Raw genomic sequence first — 22,518 nt, forward strand, 5'->3', positions numbered from 1 at the left:
ACCCCCAACCCTTGGCACAAGGCCAGCCAAGGCCAGGGTTAGAGTCCCAGAAAGGAGTTCAAAGAGAGTAGCAGAGAAACCTGTTTCCAAGGATATCCTGTCTTGATGTGGAAATTGGCCCATGGGTCTCTGCTAGAGTTTTCTTTTTTCCCCTTTATTATTGTTATTTTTAAAAGCAACTTTTTATATTATAAAAGGAAAAATAAGTATGCTATAGGAAATTATAAAATAAGATAAAAATAATATAGAACATTATTTTTCATTCACTGTTTATGCTTTCCAGAATATGTGTCTGCACACACATACACACCGCACACACCTAGACCACATATTATCTTGTACAAGGGTTTTGTATATTACTGTCTTTCTCAGGAAATGATTATTTCATCTAATTTTTAAAGTTCCCCTTTTGTCTCTGAAATGTCCCTTGCAGTTGGTATATCCAAACCAGGGGCTGACCTAGGACCACCCTTGCATTTTGTTGCCATGACCCTCTATCTGGAACTATCCCTTTTTGCAGATGTCTCTTCTTGCAGAACAGGTGCCCATCATTAGCAGGGGCAGACTGATGATGGGACTGTTACCAGCATCCTGTGTGATTCAGGCTACTTGGCACCTTTCAGCAGCCCAGAACTTCCCAGCTCAGGCTAGGACTCGGACTGGTGGGAGCTCACAGACAGAGCCTCACTCTGCCAAGCAGCTCAATCAGCATGGGGCAGCTTCCATTCTGACAGAAAGCAGGAGGCCCCCTCCTTCTGGCTGGGCCATCTATAGTGGGTCACCCACAAGCCTCTGGGTTTAGTTGGCTGTTTTCAGCCATGCTCCAGGCTTTCTGCAGGCATGCAGGACGGCTCATTCCAGAAACCTTTTTCAGGCAAAAATGAAGCTATTTGTTTGTTTGTTGTTTTTTTTTTTGGTTGCAGTTCAGCCGGGGCGGGTCCGAACCCGCCACCCTCGGTATATGGGGCCGGCGCCCTACCGACTGAGCCACAGGCGCCGCCCAAATGAAGCTATTTGACCACTTCTCATCTCTGGGGAGCAAAGCCAAGGGCTGAGTGAGGTCCTTGCTAAACATCAGGAACAGAGAGGCCCATCCTGTGGCCAGGATGCTCGAACCCTATATGTAAACATGTGACAGTTTTCTTTAAAGATTAACTGCATTAACAGTGAACATGCCACATTCTTTTCAAATATGATTTATTTCTAAGTTCATCTTAGAATGGAACTGTATTACAGCTAGGTCTTAGCCCCTCAGAGATACACTGACAGAGAAAGTGGCATAGATTGTGGGGAAATAACAGCCATGGCCTGATGGGGTTTCTTCTGCCACGCTGCCTGTAGCGTCGATGGAAAAAGTGTGCCCACATTCTTTATATTTCTCTCTCTCCATTAATTCAGAATGTCATATAGTGTGTGCATAGCTGGCCAGGGACACTGCTGCACCACACCTGACCCTTTGGGAAGAACCAAGAGGCCACTATTCAAATTAGGTCCTGGTGGAGTTTGTGGCTTATCTCTGACAGTGGCAAGGACCTGAGGACACTCACTGGGAGAAATGCATTTTACCAGGAACCCAACACACACACGAATATATACAATATATATAATAAAAATACACATCTAAAATGTATATAATAATACATCTATATACAGTACATACTGGCATTTTCTATTCTGTTTTATTTTGTGGTCACATCTCTCTAACCTGATTTTATAACCCACTAATGCATTGCAAACTACACTTTGAAAATGCTGTTCTGAAAATCCTCCAAATCCCGAAGTCGAAGGTACTGGTGTGCTACTTAGATGGCCTTGCTGAGAGCCTCTTAAATACTATATCCTTTGCAGGTGGAAAAGAACATTATCCTGGAAGAAAAGATCCAAGTTCTCCAACAGCAGAATGAAGACCTCAAAGCAAGGATTGACCAAAACACAGTTGTCACCAGGTGAGTAGGCTGGGTGTCTGCAGGTAGAACGCATGTGTCATCTGCAAAGTGGCTTTGCTCTTGAGTTTCTTTTTGTCCCAACCCTCAATTTGCCTCACCCTGAGCTGTGAGTCTGCCCCACACAATCCCTTGGCATTTCCCCTGTGACCACAAGATCAAGAATTCAGCCTGCAATCACCTAGCCTGTGGTAGTGCCGATGAGACCCACCTTGGCAGAAATGAGGGAAATCAGCAAAAGTATGCAGCTGGGGCTTCCCATGGCACTGAGGCATGATGGAGTTAACTTCTGAAAGAGACTAGGAGAAGAGGGGCAGTTGGGTATTCCCAGCCAAGAGAAAGCCACCACTGAGGGACACCCAAGGCTTCCGGAAATCTCCCATTTCCATCTCGGTCCTGCCCTTCCCTGCAGAACCCAGCTCTGGGGTGCCCTGACTTCCCTTGTCCAGCTCAAAGTAGGGTGAGTGGAGTTTTGGCTTCATCAGCTGGAGGATCTCTCTGCCACGAGGGCTGAGCCATCCTCCTGAGACCCAGGCTGAACCCTTGCCCACCTCGGTGCACCCATGGTATGCCGCCTGTGCACACTCACACATATGCACGCACACTCAGGGACTACATGCTCACATGCACTCTCCTATGCACACATACACATGTACACTCACACTTGCATATCCCCACTCATGTATTGTCACACCCGCTCTTGCTGCTCTCATGTGCCCTTATATGTTCATGCTCACCCTTGCACACTTACCCTCACACACTTATACATACACTCACACACATTCTTGCACACACACATGCACACAGAGCTATTGCCTCCACAGCTGAGCCCCTGGTGCAGACATATGGTTGGCACCTCAGAGGCACACAAGAATAAGTGCCAGGGTAGCAGGCCTTGTCACCCCTGCCCCTGTGGCCCAGACCCCAAGTCTCAGGCAGGCAGTCTTGCCAGCCTCCTCGCTGATGCAGCCTCAGAGAGCGGGAGAAAGAGCCTGAGCAGCACGGGCCTCCCCGGAGAATCTGCAAAGGAGCCTTGTCAGCAGAGCAGGCGCAGGCTTCATCCCAGAGGGGTGATTTGCTGGGCGTCAGGCTATCCAGCTGTAAAATGCACGTGTACTTATTCCTATCAATTCCCAAAGTTGCCATCATTTTTAAAAAACGCAACAAGGCAAGCAACTCAAGCTTCATAAAAGCAGGCACAAAATTCATTGATTCAGTTTCTATCTGGCACCGTTTATCGGCAGACATTAACTGAGCCCCCGTTAAGTGCTGACCTTAGGGCTCTCGGCCCAGCAGCAGGCAGACCCACAGACTGGCATCTGCAGTGGGGGAGGCATCTCCAGCTTCCTGGAAGGCTCAGGAAGGCCCACAGCTTGTCACTGCTGATTCTGTGTCTCCTCTCTGAGCCTCCCAGCAAGCACACTTCCCTCCTTTGCTCTGACAGTCAGCCAGCACCTCCCCTGACCTGGCGGGGGGCCTGTGAGCTGATCAGGTGTTGGCCAGAGAGGCTCTGGTCAGGGATGTGTCAGCAGGACTAGCGGAAATCATGTTTCAACCCGAGGTCCTTGGCCACGGTGGGACTTGTCCCTCTTCTTTCCGCAGGCGTAGCCGCTGCCTCCTTTTGCCCTGCACCCTTTGGCCTGCTCTCAAGTTAAGTGGGCACTAGCGTGGCTGCTACTCGACTGTTTCTCATTCTCTCGTGCAGACAACTGTCGGAGGAAAATGCGAATCTCCAGGAATACGTTGAGAAAGAAACTCAGGAGAAGAAGAGATTGAGCCGAACCAACGAAGAGCTGCTTTGGAAGCTCCAAACTGGGGACCCAACCAGCCCTGTTAAACTCTCCCCCACGTCCCCTGTGTACCGCGGCTCCTCCTCAGGACCTTCCTCTCCAGCCAGAGTCAGCACGACACCCAGATGACACTGCCAGGCCGCCCACGGAAGCTCCGGCCTCCAGCGTTTCCACCCCGAGGGGGCACTCACGGGGCGCCGGAGCTGGCCCTCTGCGCATGCGCAGCCGCTGCCTCACGCACCCCAGGCAGCGTCCCGCTCAGATCCCGGTGAGACTGTCCTGGTATGGGCACTTAGGAAAGTGTAAACGGTAGAGTCTGATGTGCAAACGTTTTACCCTAGTTAGAGCCAAAAGAACGACATTTCCAATTGTTCTTGAGCAATGGACTTTCACTGCAGAATTTCTGGTTAGCTACAAATAGCTCAGTTTTCAATATACATTGAATAATCCTTGTGTACTGCACCGATGTGTGTGTATATTTAGATACACGTACATCATTGTGTACTGCACCGATGTGTGTGTATATTTAGATACACGTATATGCACATGCGGCGGTTCTGAATTGCGTTTTTTATAACATGAAGTGCTGACATATTTTAGTGGAGGTCAGCAGTTTTCTAACTTGTGCCTAAGAATTATTGGGAAATGAAAACGCATTTCTATCTTGCTTCCCAGGAATATTTCTACCCAAAATAGAAAAAGGAAAAAAAAAAAAGATACAGAGAAGAAGCGCCTTTCAACCCACCACCAAGTGGTTCTACACTCTTTAACACTAACACCAGCGATTTGTGAATGGTAACTGCCTTTGGAACAATCAGCTTCTCGGTCAACATGATGTGAGGCCACTGTTATTCCATTTGCAAGTTTTAATTATGAATGCTCTTGTTGTGAGTGGATAAGCAGTGGGAAACCCTAAGGGGTTTAGCAGTTTTGCAGATGTCACACACGACAGTGATCATCTATAATAGTCTTGTAAACACAAATTTTGCTTTTTTCCTAATGGCATCTCAGAATTGGTCAGTAAGCTATTGTTGCATCCTTGCAGAAAACATGGAAGAGCATGACCTTTTAGTGAGAGTGAGGATGACTTCGGAGATGACGGAGACCGTTCATGTTCCATCCTGGTGAAAGAAAACTGCTAATAGGGTCCATATTTTGACCGGGCATAAAGTAGGAAAGTGTAATCATGCTTTCCATTTGGTTTGCTCTGATACGCAGCTATATCATTGAAATATGACCCCCATTTCATAGGCAGACTCTCTTCCCATTTGGTTCTATAATCAGCCCCTTTACTGCACATTGAGATGGCTCAGGGGTTCTAGCAGGGGCTTCCAGAAAACCAACATTTCTCTCCCAGTGACCAGTTCTAGGCCATTACATGAACTCCCAGAAACCCATTTGTACTTTCTACTTGACAACCGAGTGACACTGGGGCTGATGGTAGTCCCGTCTCAGCCCCAAGATGTTCTCCCAGACAGAGGAGCCCAATGAAACAGCCAGCCAGGGGTCACCGGCTACTGGACTGGCATCTGTCTCTGACATGGTAGAATTAGAACATGAAAAGAATTCTATAGTGCTGTGGAAGATTAGGAGCATGATACACAGAGGAAGAAGTAGTTTTAACAGTCGATATGGTGATGCTAGAGATAATGATGACTTTGTTTCCTGTGTGTGACAAAGACTCTGCACTTTTCTCCCTGAAGCCCCTGAAACTTGTCCTGAGTCCAAGCGTGTCTTTGAGCATGTCCAAGGCAGGAAGTACCCTGCAGGGGTCCTGCAGGGGCCAGAGCCATGGAGCAGGAAGGGAAACAGCCTGTGAAAGGGGTCAGTTTGCCCAGGGTCTACCACACGTGTGAACAACATGAAGGCAGATATGGTCTGTGTCCCTCGCATGAGTCAAAGTTGGGCCCCCTAGGTCCTGCTCCTCCTGGGGACATATACAGTAGACACACATTGAAGCAACATTTCTCTTTTCTTTAGAAGCTCTGCATGGCGCTGCAACACTGAGTTGGGCATTGCATTAGATCATGTCACACTGACTGAATGCACAATTTTTATTTTTTCCAGCAGGGGCAACCTGCACAAATACAAGTTCGGTTGCAACTTAGCTCTCCAGATGAGGACCCACTTACCTAACTGCACCCACTAAATGCAGTTATACAGCAATACCTTGGTGTGATGTTAGGATGTGGTGCAGTGCATTAGGCCACTGCAGTCAAAGTCGTAGGGATGTTAGAACTAAGTAACCCTTCACTAGGTGGACTTTGTTGAGACCTTTGCCCAAGCCAGCCCTGTTCTTGGGTGCATGAGCTCATTTCCACAGGGCTGTGGCTTCTTTCCCTCGTCATGGACACCGATCACACATGGCCCGTCTTCAGGGCTGGAACCACTCCCAAGATACACCTGGAGGCTGCTGCACCTTCCTCTTGATTCGCCCCTCACCCCGCATCGTCAGGATGCAGGCCTCCCTCCATGGGACATCTGCTTCTCTCTGCCAGGCTGGAGCGATGCCTCCCTAGGCAGGAGCTGTGGCCTTCCCATCTGTCTCAGACAGACCCACCAGATGTCATCAATCTCTTCATGGAGTTTGGGAGATGTGCCAGTGGCCTGCCCTCCGCCCCCTCCCTGCCACGCACTGGGATGAGGTTCTGGTGGGAGGGGTGGGCGGGGTGCTGGCTCTTCTGTCATCAGTTGAATGGGGTTGCAATATTCCTGTCCTGCCCCTACAGTTTCTGTGTTGCATATTTGTGTTGAACTCTAAAGCTTATTCAAATAAACTTGAGGGACTTTCTGCAATATCCACTTGACGTAACTGGAGACCTATCCCTCTGGGGCTGCGGATCCCAGGCAGGGAGGTGAGGGAGGCTGAGTTCCTTTTCTGTGTGGGCCAAGTCTGCTGAGTGTCACGGAGAGAATCCCAGGGTCTTCCTCTCCCCTGACTCAGCAGGTCTGAGGTTCCCATGCCCACCCTTCTAGCCTGGGGTCTTTGGCAGCCTGTCACCTGGACTTGAGGGTGGCTTACTGCTCTGCTCTGAAATACTGGGGTGGGCAGGAGTTGGGTGGAAAGAGGACACAAAAGACCATTCCCTCATTTTAACCTGAAAAAACCTGCTCCCCCATCTCACCAGCCTTCAGTCTGGGCTACAGCCAGTTTGGCCAGCCTAACCCTGGAGTGTCCCACAGGTGCCTAGGACTGCTTGGGGCCGCACGGGAGACCTAGGTTTGCCAGTTTCTGGTGGTTTTTCAGGACTTGTGGGAGATGTCAGCAAGTCCCTCATGAACAATTACTGAACAATAGACCCTTTGTAGATGGTGCATGAGTCACTTGCAGACCCCATGTTATCTGTGCTTCCCAGAGTAATGCCGACCACCTCTGTATTAATGATCTACTAGTCAGTTAAGTCCCGAGCTGTTGGTTTCTTTTGGGATATCTTAACTGTCCTCCACTTTTATAATAATCACCTCCCATCATACTCTTCACCTGTGAGGTGGACCAACACCACCAGCTAACAGGTGCCAGGCAGGTGCCAACACCACCAGCTAACAAAGGAGCTAATGGTGACTCATGCCTGGCATGTGAAGGATCCCAATTAGAGCCAACTCTGTCCTGTCTGTGGAGAACTGTGTCCCCTTCCAGGGCTAATCTGCAGTTGGAACCTCACTTCAGCTTCACCTCCCTCAGTCACCTCCTCTGAGCTGAGCAGCCTTGGAGAGCCAGGCTCTTCATGCGTGGCAGACTTGTGTCACCTCAGCAGGAAAGGAGACATGGAACTAACCACAGGTAGCAACCGAGCAGTTGGATGTGTTCCCACCTGCAATTGGCATTGAAGGACCTTCTCAGAGCTATTGCTGCATCAGTGTCTGAGCTTCAAATGATGACTCTGGGATTGTGCCCTGTCATCCAATCTATAGTAATCAGGAGGTGAGGGTCCTGCCAGCTCCAGAGTCTGTGATAAATTTTTAAAGTAAAAAACAAACAAACAGGCTGGGCACAGTGGCTCATGACTATAATCCCAGGACTCTGGGAGACCAAGGCAGGTTATGAAAATCTGGTAAATCAAAAATTATCATAACTTGTGATCACTTGAGCTCACAAGTTTGAAACCAACCTGAGCGAGATCAAGACCCTGTCTCTAAAAATAGCCTGGCGTTGTGGTGGACACCTGTAGTCCCAGCTACTCCGGAGGCTGAGGCAAGAGAATTGCTTGATGTTGCTGTGAGCAATAACGTCACGGCACCCAATCCCAGAGCAACTGAGTCTCTGTCTCAAAAAAAAAAACATGAAATGGTGGTAAGCTGTTCAGGCATTAAAAAACGGAGTAAATTTACTTAAATTTGAGAATTTTTTTTTTTAAGTCAGTCTGTTTCTCTCAAACCTCATGCCCCAAACTTCATGAAACAAAACAAAGAAGGACCTCTGGAGTTTCTGCTTAGCAAGCTCTGGTCGCACCTGCCTTGGCGTGAAGATGCAGGCAAGGTCAGGATGTTCAGATGCCTGGGTCTCCTCCCAAACCTGCAAGCAGCCACCTGAGGCATAGCCACTGGCTCCACAGAGCAGCTTCTCACTTGACTGCAGCCAACTCACCATGACAGGGACGGGGCTCTGCTCCTGCCCTGTGCCCCTGCACTAGTGGAGCACAGCGCTCCTGGACAAGAGGACATTCAGCAAATGCATTCTTATAAGGGGTTAAATGAAAGTTCACCCAGCACAGCTCCTTCCCCACATAGCTCTAAATCCATGGGGATTAGGTATTCAGCTTCACTGAGACACCAAAGGGTTTGCAAAGGTACTGCCACTTTTTTTTTTTAATGGCTGTATTCATGGCTTGGTGGTTAGGCTTAACTTGGTAAAAACTAAACTATTCCCTTGGAACAGGGGCTGACAGAATTATCTACAGCCGTTGATGCCAAGCTTCCTCAGGTCTGTGAGGTAACCAAGCAGGCCTGTAAAGATGGAACTGAAGGGCTGGGACCGTGCCCTGGGATGTAGCTCCATAGGTTTTCTGATCACCATGAATGATGTTTGGGGGCAGCTTTTGATTTACCAGCTTTTCATAACCAAACCATGGAAGGAAAAACTTAGCCTGGGTGACATCCCTCAGGCCTCCAAACTAGACTGCCACATGGCTTTGAGGAGCCCCCAGTGAGAGGTTTTTTTTTTCCAGAGTTTCACTCTTGCCTACGGTAGAGTGCTGTCCTGTCATAGCTCACAGCAACTTCAAACTCTTGGGTTCAAGTGATTCTCTTGCCTCAGCCTCCAGAGTAGCTGGGACTACAAGCGCCCACCACAATGCCCGGCTATTTTTAGAGATGGGGTCTCCCTCTTGCTCAGGCTGGTGGCCAACCAGTCAGGGTTTTCTAAGCAATTACAAGAAAACTGCAGGGTCTTTTCAGGCTTCCTGCGTGGTACTGAGAGGCCACCAGGTGGCGGTGTGGCGCTGCAGGAACTGGGGTCTATCTTGCCCTTGGCCCAAAGTCGTGCAAAGCTACCAGAGGTGGCCTTACTGGATGCACACAGAAATACAGGAAGGCTGTGAGCTATGACAGGACAGCACTCTACTGGAGGCAAGAGTGAAACTCTGTCTCGAAAAGGCCTTGCTCATTTCCCAATTCTGGGACCCACTGGGCATTCTCTTGGCTGTTATTCAAAGTCAGCCCGTTTTCTGACCCAATAGCTGGGTTCTGGTTTCCATCTCCCTGGAACTTACGTTGCACTGAGGGGGAGACTGCTGCTACCCTATGTCCCAAGTGCTGCTCTGTTGTGTCCCCTAGACATGCTGCACATCCTTGCTTTCACACTGCCCAGGCTTAGCGGTCTAGTTTTCCTGTGTGGCTAAGAAACGTGAAATGTGCATGTGTGGTGCTGTTGGGTGCAGGTCCTTGTCGATAGTCCTGATCGTGGACATGCTGGCTTTCAGGAGAGCAACCACCTGCCCTTCTCTCCACACAGTTCTCCAGGTGTCGGCCTCCAGCACTATCCATCAGCTGACAAAACTCAAAGGTCAAACCCGATCTTTCAGGCAGCAAACCTTCCAGCAAAGTCACTGTGAATCACCGCCTCTCAGGATCTGGGAATTAAGGCCCACTTGACTGATTTGCTTTCTGTCCAAGAAAATGGCTTTCTCCAGGAAGCTGGGGGTTTGAGATGCCAGCAATGACTAAGAGCTACTAACCCCCACCCCCAGCATCCCGAGCATCCCCAGCCCTGTGTGCAGCTCATCCCCTAAGGAGACAACACATAGAGGTAAACACCAGGCAGAGGTGTCAGTGGACTGAGGGGCTCTTGCTGCCCGACAGGCAAGCGCTGCTCCCTCTGAGCCACTTAGCCCTCGACAGCCTGCCTGGCAGGAAGATCTCTGGGGCCCCCAAACCCAGGCAAGTCTGGAGAGACAGGACAAGGTGGCAAAGGCAAGGTGGGGCTGAGTGATTCCCTAGTTGAGGCTCAGCTTGTTGGGATAAGAATTTCCCCCAGTGGATGCAGGAACCTGAGCACGGGCTGCGTGGAAGCAGGAAGACACTGAGGGTGCGGCGCGGGGTCTGGGCCTGGCCATCGGGCACCGAGACGCCTGTGCGACCCAACCCAGAGGATTCCTGAGACCACACTCCACACACCGAAGCCAGAAACACCATTTATTAGAATCTGCAGAAGCATGAGCTAGTGTACCACGAAATAGTTTGATTTTACAACACAATGTGTGGGAGGAAGATGTCGATACATGGCACTGTCAGCAAAAGGGGATACGGAGCAGTTTCACATTTTTTTGAAAGGCAAAGGACAACATTGACATGTGTCCTTAAAATAAAATAAAAACAGGAGTCCCAGCAGAGACCAACCTGATTTGCGGTTAGCATCAGAAGCAAAATCTAGTATCACAATTATAAGAAACTATTAGAAAAATAGAGCATCAAACAAGCAAAAAATATTACACAATTTACATAATAAAAACACACAACTCTTTTAATAATGGCTCCATGTTCAGTAGAAGAAAAAAATTTACTGGAGAAACCACAGCTATTCAGGTTTGACAATAAACCGATCCTCATTAGTATCATTACCCTTTGTGCTCCTTAAACCCTTTGAAGCTAAAAGGCACAACTTAAGCAGGAAACTTATCTTAAATACATAACTTCTCAAGTGGGAAAATAAGTCCCAAACTTAAAAAAAGTTTGTCATCAAGAAACACAAAATCATATACTTAATTAACAAAGTCTGAAATGCATCTTCCCAGTCCTCTTTCCTAACCTGCTGGACACACTAACACCCTGAGAAAATCTGCCTGGGCTTCTCTTTAAGCTTGGTCAAGGGATTGCATCTCATGTGGGGTTTTCAGCCAGCAGCTCAACATATTTGTGGAATGATAACACCAGGAGGGCTCCTTGGGAACTGGGTGGCCTGAGACTCTTGAATAAGAGCACAGTGGCTCGGGAAGCAAAGGGCACCAGGAGACTGATTAGAGTGAGGACAAAAGTCAGTTGAAAATCTTTTGCCTTAAAAATCCATCAGGCATCATAGTATACTAGTATACTACTGTACCATATGTAGTTTCTTGCACCACTGGATCAATAGAGCATTTCATTACTCCCAACAGTCCAGAAGAGCCTGACCAATGTACATCTCGCTCTCCCTAAAGAGCCTCACATATAATCCTTTTGTTAAATGGCAAAGATATATTTTAAATTACACATAACAGCCATCCATAACAGAAATTCAGTTCCATCAGGTGAACTCTGGGACAGTTCCACATGCACCATCACGTCCCTATGCCCAGCAATTTTCCAGGCCTGGGAGCTTGATCAGGAGACACGGAGATCGTGGACGCAAATGCGCCTCTCGCCCATCCAAGAACACAGTGGTGCCGGGGCCCTGGCACAGCAGGGTTGCTGGGTGCCAAAAGAACTGTCAGCTCACATAAAGACAAATGTGTCTGTGTAAAAATGGGGTGTTTAAATCAGAAAAAGAGGGGCCCTGGCAAGGAGCCAGGTAAGCTTTCTCTAACAATGGGTCCCTGTGTCAGGCAGTGCCTACAACTTCACCCAGGAGCCTGGGACTTGGGGGGACCCTTCAGGGGGTTTGTTCACATGCCACCCACCCAGACTCTGGCTCTAATCTCCACGTAGTATCAAGCTGGAGGCCATACCACATGGGACTGCAAACAGTAGCCTATTCAGAAGGCCTTCTTAACACCTAGGGGGTTAAGGGGAGAAGTGGGGGTGCCCACATTTCCATGGGTCTCCCAGTCACACTTGATAGGCACAGCCAAAGTCATGGGCAAAGGTGAGGGTGCAGGAGGAGTGTCACGGCCTGGGATGTTAGGGCAGCAGAGACGACTGTCCCGCAGTGGCCTCTGGACCCATAGCACATCCTAGCCTGCGCCCCTCAGGCAGGCAGAGAGCCCCGCAGGGAACACAGCATCAGCACATTGATCTGCCTGCCTGATAGATGTAGCGAGACTGTCTCAAAAAAAAAAAAAAAAAAAAGTCTGGAAGGAAAGAGAACCCTTACTGCAGGCAAAAACAAACCTCACAGTGCAGGAGATCTGAGCAATTCTGACAATAACATAATGTAAGCAATCTTTCTGAAACAGCCTAATAAAGACAAGTCTATCACTCCTCCCTCTTGGTTTGGCAAAAGAAACCCAACAGCAAGCCCGGGTTGAGGGTTGAGGGGGAGTGAGCAGGGATGATGAGCCTCCTCCAACAGACCCCTTCCCACTGCCCTCCTGCAAGCCAGCTCCCCTGTGCCACCCACCAGGGCCGGCTGCTTCCCTCCTACTCTTCAGCAGAGGCGCTTCAGTGTGGTCACGGGGGTGTGGGAGCCAGGCAGAGACGCCCGCTCATCACTAATGGTCTTTCCAATGTGGGCATCCGGGGCTGGGGCACAGATAAAAGTAGACACAACATTCCGGTGGGAGTGTGTCTCAATGTGGAAGTTCTGACTACGTAGGAAAATGCTGGCGGGCCATGAAAGTGAGAAGGATGTTCTTGTTTGGGGAGGGGAACTCAGAGATGGAAAACTATCAGTCATTTTTTCCCCCTGCCTGTGTGTGTTTTTATTCCAGAGGAAGGAAGGTGTGGTGTGATAAGGAAAAGTCTATTAAAATTGTGAGGCCTATCCCAAATACCAGTACTTACATTATCACCCTTGAACAGAGAAGAGAAAACCTCTGGCAAGTATACAACAACTACTCATGACAACCAATGAATTATTCATGCAGGTCACCCGCAGGTGTCCTTTCCTGACTAGGAAGGCCTTTCTCTGAGAGGAGCACGAGCTGTGTGAGCTTCTCTGCCCTGCATTAAGGCCTTGGGGAGGAAGGGACCGACTCCCAGACTCCCAGCCGCCCAGCACCACCTCGTGCCTGGCTCTGTGGAGGGGAAACTCTTCGTTCATTCTGCAGGGTGATGTGTGCTGCTACAGGCGAAATGTCACCTGTAAATACTGTCTACGGCATGCTGTCTTACGTGAAAATTTCAATTAGAAAGAGAAATGAAAATGAAAAACAATTCCCCTTCCCCATGCCTCTCAGACACCCTCGTTTCCTCAACTTGTCTTTGCCTGTGTAGAAAATAACAGAAACAAAAAGAAAACAATATATAAAGCAAACAAATAGCTGACTGGAACTAAGACAACAACCCAAACCCCAACAAAATAACTTAACATTTATCAGAATATTTTACAGCACCAAATCTACAGAAATGTAAATACCTTTCTTTGGAAATCTAAGCTTTGGGCTCTTAGGACACTCTCTCCGGAACATTCACAAATGAGATTTAGAATAAAGACTCTGCAAAGTGACCAGGGCCTGCACCAAGCCCACGTCCTAGGCTGCCCACCGGCCCTCCATGGGCTGTTCAGCCAATTCTTGCATTTCCCTCCAAGAACCTTCTGGGGTAGAGGAGGAAAGTCAAGTGCTATTAATAAGGCTTCTTCCCCGACCAGACTTGTGTCAAAGGCCAGACTGGGAGCATATGGAAAACCAAGTTTGGAAAGCAGCATTTACATTCCCCCAAAGTGCAACCTCCCTTACTGTCCCTGTCTCTGAGCAAGGCTCTAGAGGAAGAAGGGCTCTTTCAGCATTCTTGCATCCTCTGGCTTCAAGCTACAAGGAATATGTGCAGTGGTGTTTGCCCCGGCCCCAGCCTGAGCTACAGACACAGGTGTTCTGGAGGACAGGGTGTCTCGGCTGGACCCACTGCTCTCTGACTTATGGAGCCAGAAGGCCCAGGGCAGAGTCCCTTGGTGGATGCAAAGCCACAGGGTTTAGGTGACAGAGATACGAGGAGAACAGCACTATGACCAAGAATCATCTCACATCTTCATCATCCATGAATCCCGAGTGATACACCAATAGCCTGGAGTGATTATCTGGCCATTTTCCAAATTAATGTCAACTTAATATGGTGGAGTGACTCACAAATCTCATAGACTGTGTGGTCTCCTTCCAATTTCATCATACACATTGTGACCCAGATGTGTCATGCCCCTAGACTGGGCCTTGAGAACTTTATAGGAGCCCAGTGACTGACTCAAAAGCACGGGAGGGCGAGATTTAGTGATAGCAAATACCCATAGGAAACGACTGTGGATCTGAGGCCAGTCCCACACAGACAGTCTCATGTTCCAGTTACTCAGGACACAGATAAGGTGAAAGACAGCAGAAGCAGCAGGACTGGCCCAAGCGTGGTGGGCACGGGCTGCAGCATGTCCCCTGGTTTTATGCGTGCCCACGTGCCAATGGGTGTGAAGCCAGCTCTCCCCTGCCCTAAGGCCTTCATTCCCACCAGGACCAATCCCTTCTTCCCTGTCTGAAAGAAACCACCTGCTCTTGGTGGCCGCAGGACTCTGCAAAACTGTGCTTGGAGGGGCCTGTGGGGGAGGGGTCCAGCCCTAACAACCCCACCTGAAAGCAACTCAGACAGGCTCAGGAGAAGGAAACAGTCCTATTGTTCCTTTTTAAGTACACAGCTGTCATGTGGCTCTAGGTGGGGTTGCTGGGGGACACTGTTTAGTGATAGGGTCCCTCATCTATGGCTGCTGTTGGAACAGGAGGAGATGGCTACTAAAAGTCTGGAGTGTGCACGTTGTCAATCTCAAAACAGTTCCTGGGGGAGGCTGCTTCCCCAGAGGAGATAGGTGACCTCTGTTCTGCCGAGGCTGGGGCATCAGGGAGCAGGGTGCTGAGCTGACGAGAAGAGCTGCTTTCTTTGTTCTGACAGAAGGGGGAGACACGGTGGCCAGCCACAGCCAAGTGGCCCTGGCCAGGAAGCTGTCTGGAGGCGACCGGGGACTCGTGAACCGGCCGCAGAGCTGGGTCTGGGCAGGACACGTGCATGGGCTGTGGCTGAGCTTCAAGTAACTGCACCGGCAGCTGCACTGGGTGTTGTGGGTGTGGGCGGCCCCTGTGACACGGGTAGGGAGAGCAGGGCACTTCATGGGTTTCTGGGGCTGTTGCCCCTGGGGGTGGGGCTATGTATCATTTGCACTGGTCCAAATTGTCATCAGGAGTCCTTGCCTGGTCAGCAGCCAGGGATGCCTCCTCGCTGTGCCATAGACCGTAGCCGAAGTAGATGACAAAGCCTGTGGGCCAAGAGCAGAGAGAGGGTGTGATCAGAGTGGGCCGGGCTGTCACAGAGGGCTGCCCCACAGCTTGTGGCCCCACAGAATAGCCTCTTGCATGGGCATGAGCCTGCGGTCAGGGGCCCTCCTGGGCTGGCTTTCCACATCTGGAGAAACCACACAACTCTTCAGATAGAGTCGGCAGCGGTCACTGTCTGCTTCAACATCTGGCAAAGCCATACATCCTTCTGGACAGACTCACGCTGTGGCATTTCCTTAGCAGACAGAGCAGTGGGGCTGGGGGCCACAGGAGGGCACTGGGCCCTTCAGCTGAACCTCTGACCAGCTCTGAGGCGCCTCAGGCTATTCACTCCTGAGGTGGGATCTCCAGCGGCTGCTAGAGGTCCCAGGTTGTTGGGACAGTCCCCACTACCCACTTTCTCTATGTAATTGGACCTCAGAACACAGGAGACACTGAGCGCCCAGGGACAGGCGTCACACAGGAGTCCACGCCCCGTTTCCAAGGCCCATGGTGGGCTCCAGGGCCACCTGTTGAGGGACTATAGCCAATGGCCAGGGACCGCCTTGTGCCCTTGACACAGAGAGCAGGCCTTGAAGGAAGGGCTCAGAAGCCCAGAGCATAGGGAAGGAATTAGCACTCTGGAACCCAGGGGCTTCCACAGGGAGGCTGGGACGTGGTGAGGGTGGGTGTGTGCAGCTCTCTTTCAGGAAGGCTCTATGGACACCTCCATCTAACCAGGCATGGGCTGGACTCTGCCGGCAGAGAATGGGGCTACAGAGTGGGTGCTGGAGAAAAAGAGTCCCTCAGGAGCCCAAGCTCAGGGCTTAGAGGCTCAGCAGGGCCTGGGGCCTAGGGGGCAAAGGTTGGGGCCAGCACTCCTGGAAATTAGCATCAGGACTCAAGACACTGAGGGAGGAAATTGAGTTCATCCCCTCTAGCTCTGGGGTGAGCGGCCCAGAGGGGATGGAATACAGTCAGTCCTAGAGGGTGCACTCAGCCCTGGTGACCTCATGGGAGACTCCCCACGCCCAGGCAGCACCTACCACAGGCTCTAAAGTGCTACCATTCTACAGAGAAGATGCCAACAGCCTGTGACACCCACACCTTCCAGGACCCACAGGTGTCAGCCAGGCCCAGGAGGGGGCAGCACAGTTTAGACCTTCCTGGGGCGGAGGGGAGAAACTAACTAGTGCCTATTGAGGGCAGACTCATTGCCTTGTTCTTGCTAACATCAAGCTCTTGCCCAGCCCACCTCCCACCACAAGGCGGGGACAACTAGCTTGGGCAAGAGGCAATTAAAATGAGAAGTATCTGAAAGGAAGAGGAGAACCTCCCAGGAATGCAGTATTGTTCTAGAGAAAACTGCCAACTCCGTGCTTCATTGTGTTATGAAATCTGAACCAATGGAGATGCTACGACACTAACCATCCAGCCAAGCTGGGGGCCCAGGGAGCCTGGGAGAAGCCAGGACACTGGAGGCGCTGGTCACACCAAAACGTACCTATCAGCATCCACACTGCAAACCGGACCCAGGTGCCTCGGTCCAGCTGCATCATGAGATAGATGTTCACGAAGATGCTCAGGACGGGGAGCACGGGCAGGAAGGGCACCTGCAGAGACAAAGGCAGCATCAGACCTGCCAGGGAGGCAGGCTCGAGATGGCGCCAGCGACGCCGCCACACTACCCAGGGAGGGACAGTAGGTAAAAGCCCCGGGGGCTGTCACGGAAGAGTGGAGAAGAGGAAGTGAGCGCCAACCCCCACCCCAACACACAGGCCAGAACTCACAGGCTGATCCAAACAGGTGGAAATTTGGTTCTAAGCTACAAAATGCCACAGCGGGCACTGTCCCAATTCTCCTCTCCTGCTAGTCTCTAGAAGGGGTTAGAAGAGAGACTTCCACTTCATCTCTAAGGTGTAATGCTTTTATTATTTGTATAATCAAAAATGCAGATGGCCTGCTCATTGCCAAGGCTTGGGAATCACATGATTCACCCAGACAGATATTTACCAGAAGCCACTATGGACAGATGCGCCCACCACTTGGGGCCAGTCTTCTCCTGGCAATACTGCCGGTGCCCTCGGGCTCCTGCCCTGTGTTCTCTGAGGCTGGCCAGCACCAAGGCCTGCCTGGGCCCACACAGCACCAGCTGACTAGCAGAAGGGCCAGACCGTGGGCCGCCAGGAGCCTCTTCCCCACAGGCCCACTGGGCCAAGCTGCTCACCTTGAAAGAGAGCTTAGTCTTGCTTTCAGGCTGCCTCCAGATGATGCCCGTGACCAAGATACAGAGGAGGAAAGATCCCGTGAGCACAAGGATTGCCCACAGCTCCCCTTGGGTCAAATCCTCCTTCCCAAGCACGGCCACAATGCAGAAGATAATGATAAGGGTGGCTAAGAGGGAAGGAAGAGAGAGAGGTGCAACTCAACCGTTTCTCAAGTTCACAGAGTGTCCTCAACTCCCCCCAAATCCTGTGAGAAGGGAGGCTCCACTTCAGAAGGCATCAGCTGGGTAGGACAGAACAGCTAAGCTGTAGCCCAGCAGCCAGACAGATGCACAGCTCCAGCACCTCCCCACCCCACGTCCACTGCAACGGCAACAAGCAGGACCCCGGGCACCATACGGGGAAGGGCAAGCTCTTACCTATGAGGCCAGTTGAAATGTTCACTATCAGCCCAGAGAGTTTGGAAGGCTCCATGTTTTTGGGTGAGAGTATGGTTTTCAAAGAAAGCATCTCCGCTTCTGGTAAGAAGCCTGTCTGGGAATCACTGGTGCTCACCAGTTCATGCTGGTCCACCTGATCTAACTCGTCAGTAGTGCTGGCCATCTGGTATACCAGGTTAGGCTGCTCTGGCTGATAGCTGCAGAGACACATACGGCATGACCATCGTCATAGTTAAGCAGAAGGACATGCACCAACTCAGGTTAATAAGCCTTTAAAGATAAGGTGCCTGGAGCACAAGGCACAAAATGGAAAGCCGACGGTCAGAATGGGGCATCTTCTGGCAAAGGGGGGGGACTCAGAGACGGGGCAGAGACCTCAGTCTCCCACTTCTGGGCAGCACCCTCCTTGGAGTCTGTTTTGGGGGAGGAATGCCCTGGAGGGTTTCTCCTATTCTGAAAAAGATATGAGGCATGTTCCCACAAAACTCAGGCTGTCTGGAGCTGAAAGGAAGGACGGAAATAGAAAACAGTAACGCCAGGACCCTGTTTGGTACAGACAGCTAGAGAAACGTGCCTGCAGGCTGATGGATTTGAGAAATTCTGTTTGTGTGACTTGACTGCATCAATTTATTTTAAAACTCCAAGTGCTGCAGAGTAAATAACTCTGCATTGCTGGGTGAAGGACCGAGCCTGCAGTGCAATTTCCAAGACAGAGCTATGTGCAAAGGCAGCATCGGCTCTAAACCAGGCTCCTTATCTTCCTGCACAAAATAAGCAGAGTGCAAATCTTTTCTACCAGCTTTGAAAAACAGTTGCTTCCTGAATTATTTTGTATATGATCACTCCTAAGAGTGAGTGTAAAGATATTTAACCATTTTTGTGCTGGTTCACTTGTGCAACACCAGTCAATTAAGAAAGTGGGGACCTCAGACAGAGCCTCTGGGGAGGAATAAGAGGTCCACAAACTAGTTTTAGCTCATTCTACATAATCACAACTCAGTTTCAACTCAGTTTTTATGTAAATTAGCTCAGGAGAGCAGATTCAAAATGGAATAGATAACCTTGTGAGTGTAAATACCTTGGGAGAAAGGAGGAGCCTCTTGCAGGGAGACCACATTGAGGGTCTCCACAATGTTCTCATATGAACGCTGCCTTGGCCACCCCTGAGGCAGAGCCCTCTCCTTCCATAGCAAAGGACACTAGACCCCAGGGATGTGCTTCAGGAGGGACACTGGAGCAGGTGAGAACACCGAGGTACCTGCCTAGGCCCAGAGCTGCCTTACTGTGACTGTCCACGGTGCTGGCCTGGCCACAGAACACTAAAACAGCAGAGCCTCGAGAGCATCCCAGACCTCACTCAGTCTAGGCTGCTCCACACCAGACGATGGGATTCATTCCTCCAGCCATAGTGCAACAAAGCTGCGGAAGCATCACACCGGCCTGGGTCTCATAGGCCGTGGATTCTCCCGATTCCTATCTGGGCCAGCCCAAGAACCTGGACCTAGGCAATATTACCCTAAGCCTTCAGGAACTCTTGATCCCAGGATCCAGACCCCATATTTGGTCTCTGAACCTGTCTCTACCCTCCCAACATCAAGCCAGAAAAATGAGAGCACATGATAGAGTTAGATGAAGGGTCACCCCAACTCTTCAAGGATATCCTCCTAACTAGATGTTCTGTCCAGATCCCACCCTCCCCTCAGCAGCTCCGGAAGGAGCTATCACCAACCCCAAAGTTGCACCTTATAAGCAATTCAAACTGTTAAAAGCGTACCAGGAGCATCCATATTTCTGTCATAGAACCCAGAAAAGCCATACGTACCGTAAGACCAACACACAGGTGGCCACCAAAGAGTAAGCCAGGAGGGTGCCAATGGACATGAGGTCCACCAAGTCCTTCAGGTCAAAGAGGAAGGCCATCACAGCTGGGAAGAGACAGACATCAGGACACGTGGATGGTCCTTTGCACTTGCTGACAGCAAGGCCCACCACCCACCCACTGTGCAGGGCGTAGGAAGGGTGCTGCTCTTCCTCCCACACCTGGCCTTACCATGCAAAGACGTGACTCAAAGGGAAGGCAAGCTCAGGATTACATCACACACAGCCCTCAGCAGACAGTAATAATCACTAATATTTGTTTAGAGAGTACTTTCACACATTTTTAACCCTTGTGGCAACTTTGTAAGCTGTATCTATAACCTCAGATGGAGAAACTAAAGTTCACACAGGCTAGGAGACTTGTCACACAGTTTTTAAGAAAAGGTGCCAGGATGTGAGCTAAGTTGTTTAGACTCTGAGACCAGTGTCTTCCTCAGCACCATGCTGACTCACAGACAGCCATGTGCATCTATCCCTCATCCACTGATCATCTCATCTATCCATCCATCCATTACCCATTCCTTCCAAAAACCCACCCATCATCCATTTTCCATCAGTCCCACCCAATCCATCACCTGTCATCCATCCATCCATCCCATCCCATCCCCCTCCATCAATCCATCATCTATCCATTCATCCATCATCCACCCATCCACCCAACCCTGACAAAGACTGCACCAGTCACCGGGTCCTAGGTAGTCACCATCAAGCAGGGTGAACCTGTCATTGGCCTCCCTGAGGACCCTTCCATAACACAGACATCAGAGCTAGAGTGGCAGAGAAGGGCAAGTCTAATGCTCTGGGAGGACTCACAGGGGCTCTTAAACCAGGCAGGTGAACAGGAAAAGCAGAGCTGTTCTCTCTATAGAAAGTCACTTCCCTTAATCATGCCCCCAACCTTTAAAAAAAAGGATTAAAAGCATGCATGCTTATTTCAAAATCCTTAGCAAGTTTTAGGAAAGTATGTCTATCTATTTATGTGGGTGTATATGTTAAATTTCCCATTAAAAAAACAACAGGCCTAGATCTACTTTGGGATATTTTCAAATCACATGCAAGTTAAAACAACACAATACTATTATTTTCCCACAAATATCTCTCAAACACTCTAAATCACTCCAACTAAAAATAAAATTAAACTGAGGATAAATAATAACAGGATTAAAGAGCAATGAGGGCCTCTGGGTAATCAGAACAGTCCCACTGTGCATGTCACACACGCCTACACCCTACTCAAGGAAAACCTGGAACAAATGTCTTCCATGTAAAGTGATGTTAGAAAACTAAATAGTTATTTACCACTCCTGACAAACGAAAATAGTCAATCCCTGCTTTGGTGAATGGTGTACACTTTATAGTCACTTGAAAAATCATGGTTTGATCGCCCTGTATCAGCACCCTTTATTCATTTATTGATTTACTTTGAGACAGAGTCTTGCCCTGTCACCTATACTAGAGTGCAGTGGTGTCACTGTAGCTCACAGCAACCTCAAACTCCAAGGCATAAGCAATCCTCCCACCTCAGCCTCCAGAGTAGCTGGGACTATAGGCACCTGCTGCCACACCTGGCTGATTTTTCTATTTTTAGTAGAGATGGGGTCTTAACTCTTGCTCAAGCTGGTCTCAAATTCCTGAGCTCAAGCAATTCACCTGCCTGGGCCTCCCAGGGTGCTAGGATTACAGACGTAAGCCACCATGCCCAGCCAGGGCCAAACTTCAATACGACAAAATTACATGTAAACACTGAAAAATCATTTACTATTTCCACTTCCTTAACTCCTTAGATGTTCTGGTCATATTCTGACATTCTGCAATCGCTTTCAAGAGCTAAAAAAATCACACAAAAAAATGTATTAAATAATTAAAATAGCTTTCTTTTACTCTATCATATTAATCTAAAAATGGAAGTGTGCTTCACTAGGCATAAATCCCAACAAAACCCAGTGGGTAATTCATTCATTTCAGACGATCAAGTGTCAATTGCTGTGGTACAAAGTGTGACTGGTGGCATGTGCTCAAATTTGCCAAAAAGACCCACCACTCTGCTCAGACCCCAGAAGGAGCTCAGCTGCTTTGGTGTAAAAACAAATCAGGAGTCAAAAGCCAGCCCTGTCCTTGCGGGTGTGCGCCCTCACTCCACCATGGCCCTGGACTTCCGCACCTATACGGTGGGATGATGAGGTGCGGTCCAGACAGCATAGAGCAGTAGGCAGCTGTGTTTCTTTTGGGGGCTCCCTTTTCTTCATCAGTTCCCTGGATCAGCACACGGCTCCACTCATTTCTGCCGTGTAAATGGTCCTCTCAGTGGCACAGCTGATCGGACAAGATGAGCCTCCTCTGGGTCTGCCATGATGTGCAAACCCAGGGGCAGATGACCTCATCAGCAACACCCTCAGTGTTCCAGGAGAACAGGTGGCACATTTTAGAAAATGCTGATTGTAAGGGACACTAATCTGCCAGAGAATTCACAGACAATGAATTTCCAGGTCTTAACAAAAAGTCTTGCTTGGCGTGTACCAGGCAAGAAGTCAGCCTGCCCAAGTCTCCTCAGGGAAATAGTGGGGGGGCACGACAGATGGCTCTGCAGGAATGGTGTGTGGGCCACACTCTGTCCACCTTTCCAAATTCCCTCACATGCCCTGCCAAACTCGCCTCTGCCTGTCATC

At 49.9% G+C, this 22,518-nt stretch overlaps 2 protein-coding genes across 13 annotated transcripts in view; one reads left to right on the forward strand and one right to left on the reverse strand.

Annotated features, from left to right (window-relative positions):
- Positions 1–4,053, forward strand: part of MTUS2 (microtubule associated scaffold protein 2) — a 749,188-nt gene extending 745,135 nt beyond the window's left edge. For all 6 annotated transcript variants that reach the window (XM_053563400.1, XM_053563404.1, XM_053563402.1 and 3 more), the window contains 2 exons: positions 1,849–1,946; positions 3,649–4,053. In XM_053563400.1, the coding sequence (XP_053419375.1) occupies positions 1,849–1,946; positions 3,649–3,862 (312 nt within the window). In that variant the 3' untranslated portion in view covers positions 3,863–4,053. The remainder of the gene's footprint in view (positions 1–1,848; positions 1,947–3,648) is intronic.
- Positions 4,054–10,349: 6,296 nt separating this feature from the next.
- Positions 10,350–22,518, reverse strand: part of SLC7A1 (solute carrier family 7 member 1) — a 72,817-nt gene continuing 60,648 nt past the window's right edge. For all 7 annotated transcript variants that reach the window (XM_053563408.1, XM_053563406.1, XM_053563409.1 and 4 more), the window contains 5 exons: positions 19,797–19,899; positions 17,954–18,171; positions 17,537–17,703; positions 16,814–16,922; positions 10,350–15,311 (listed from right to left, as the gene is read on the reverse strand). In XM_053563408.1, coding sequence (XP_053419383.1) covers positions 15,208–15,311; positions 16,814–16,922; positions 17,537–17,703; positions 17,954–18,171; positions 19,797–19,899 — 701 coding nt within the window. In that variant the 3' untranslated portion in view covers positions 10,350–15,207. The remainder of the gene's footprint in view (positions 15,312–16,813; positions 16,923–17,536; positions 17,704–17,953; positions 18,172–19,796; positions 19,900–22,518) is intronic.

This window comes from Nycticebus coucang, chromosome 15 (genome assembly GCF_027406575.1).
Source record: "Nycticebus coucang isolate mNycCou1 chromosome 15, mNycCou1.pri, whole genome shotgun sequence".
Classification (NCBI taxonomy): domain Eukaryota; kingdom Metazoa; phylum Chordata; class Mammalia; order Primates; family Lorisidae; genus Nycticebus; species Nycticebus coucang.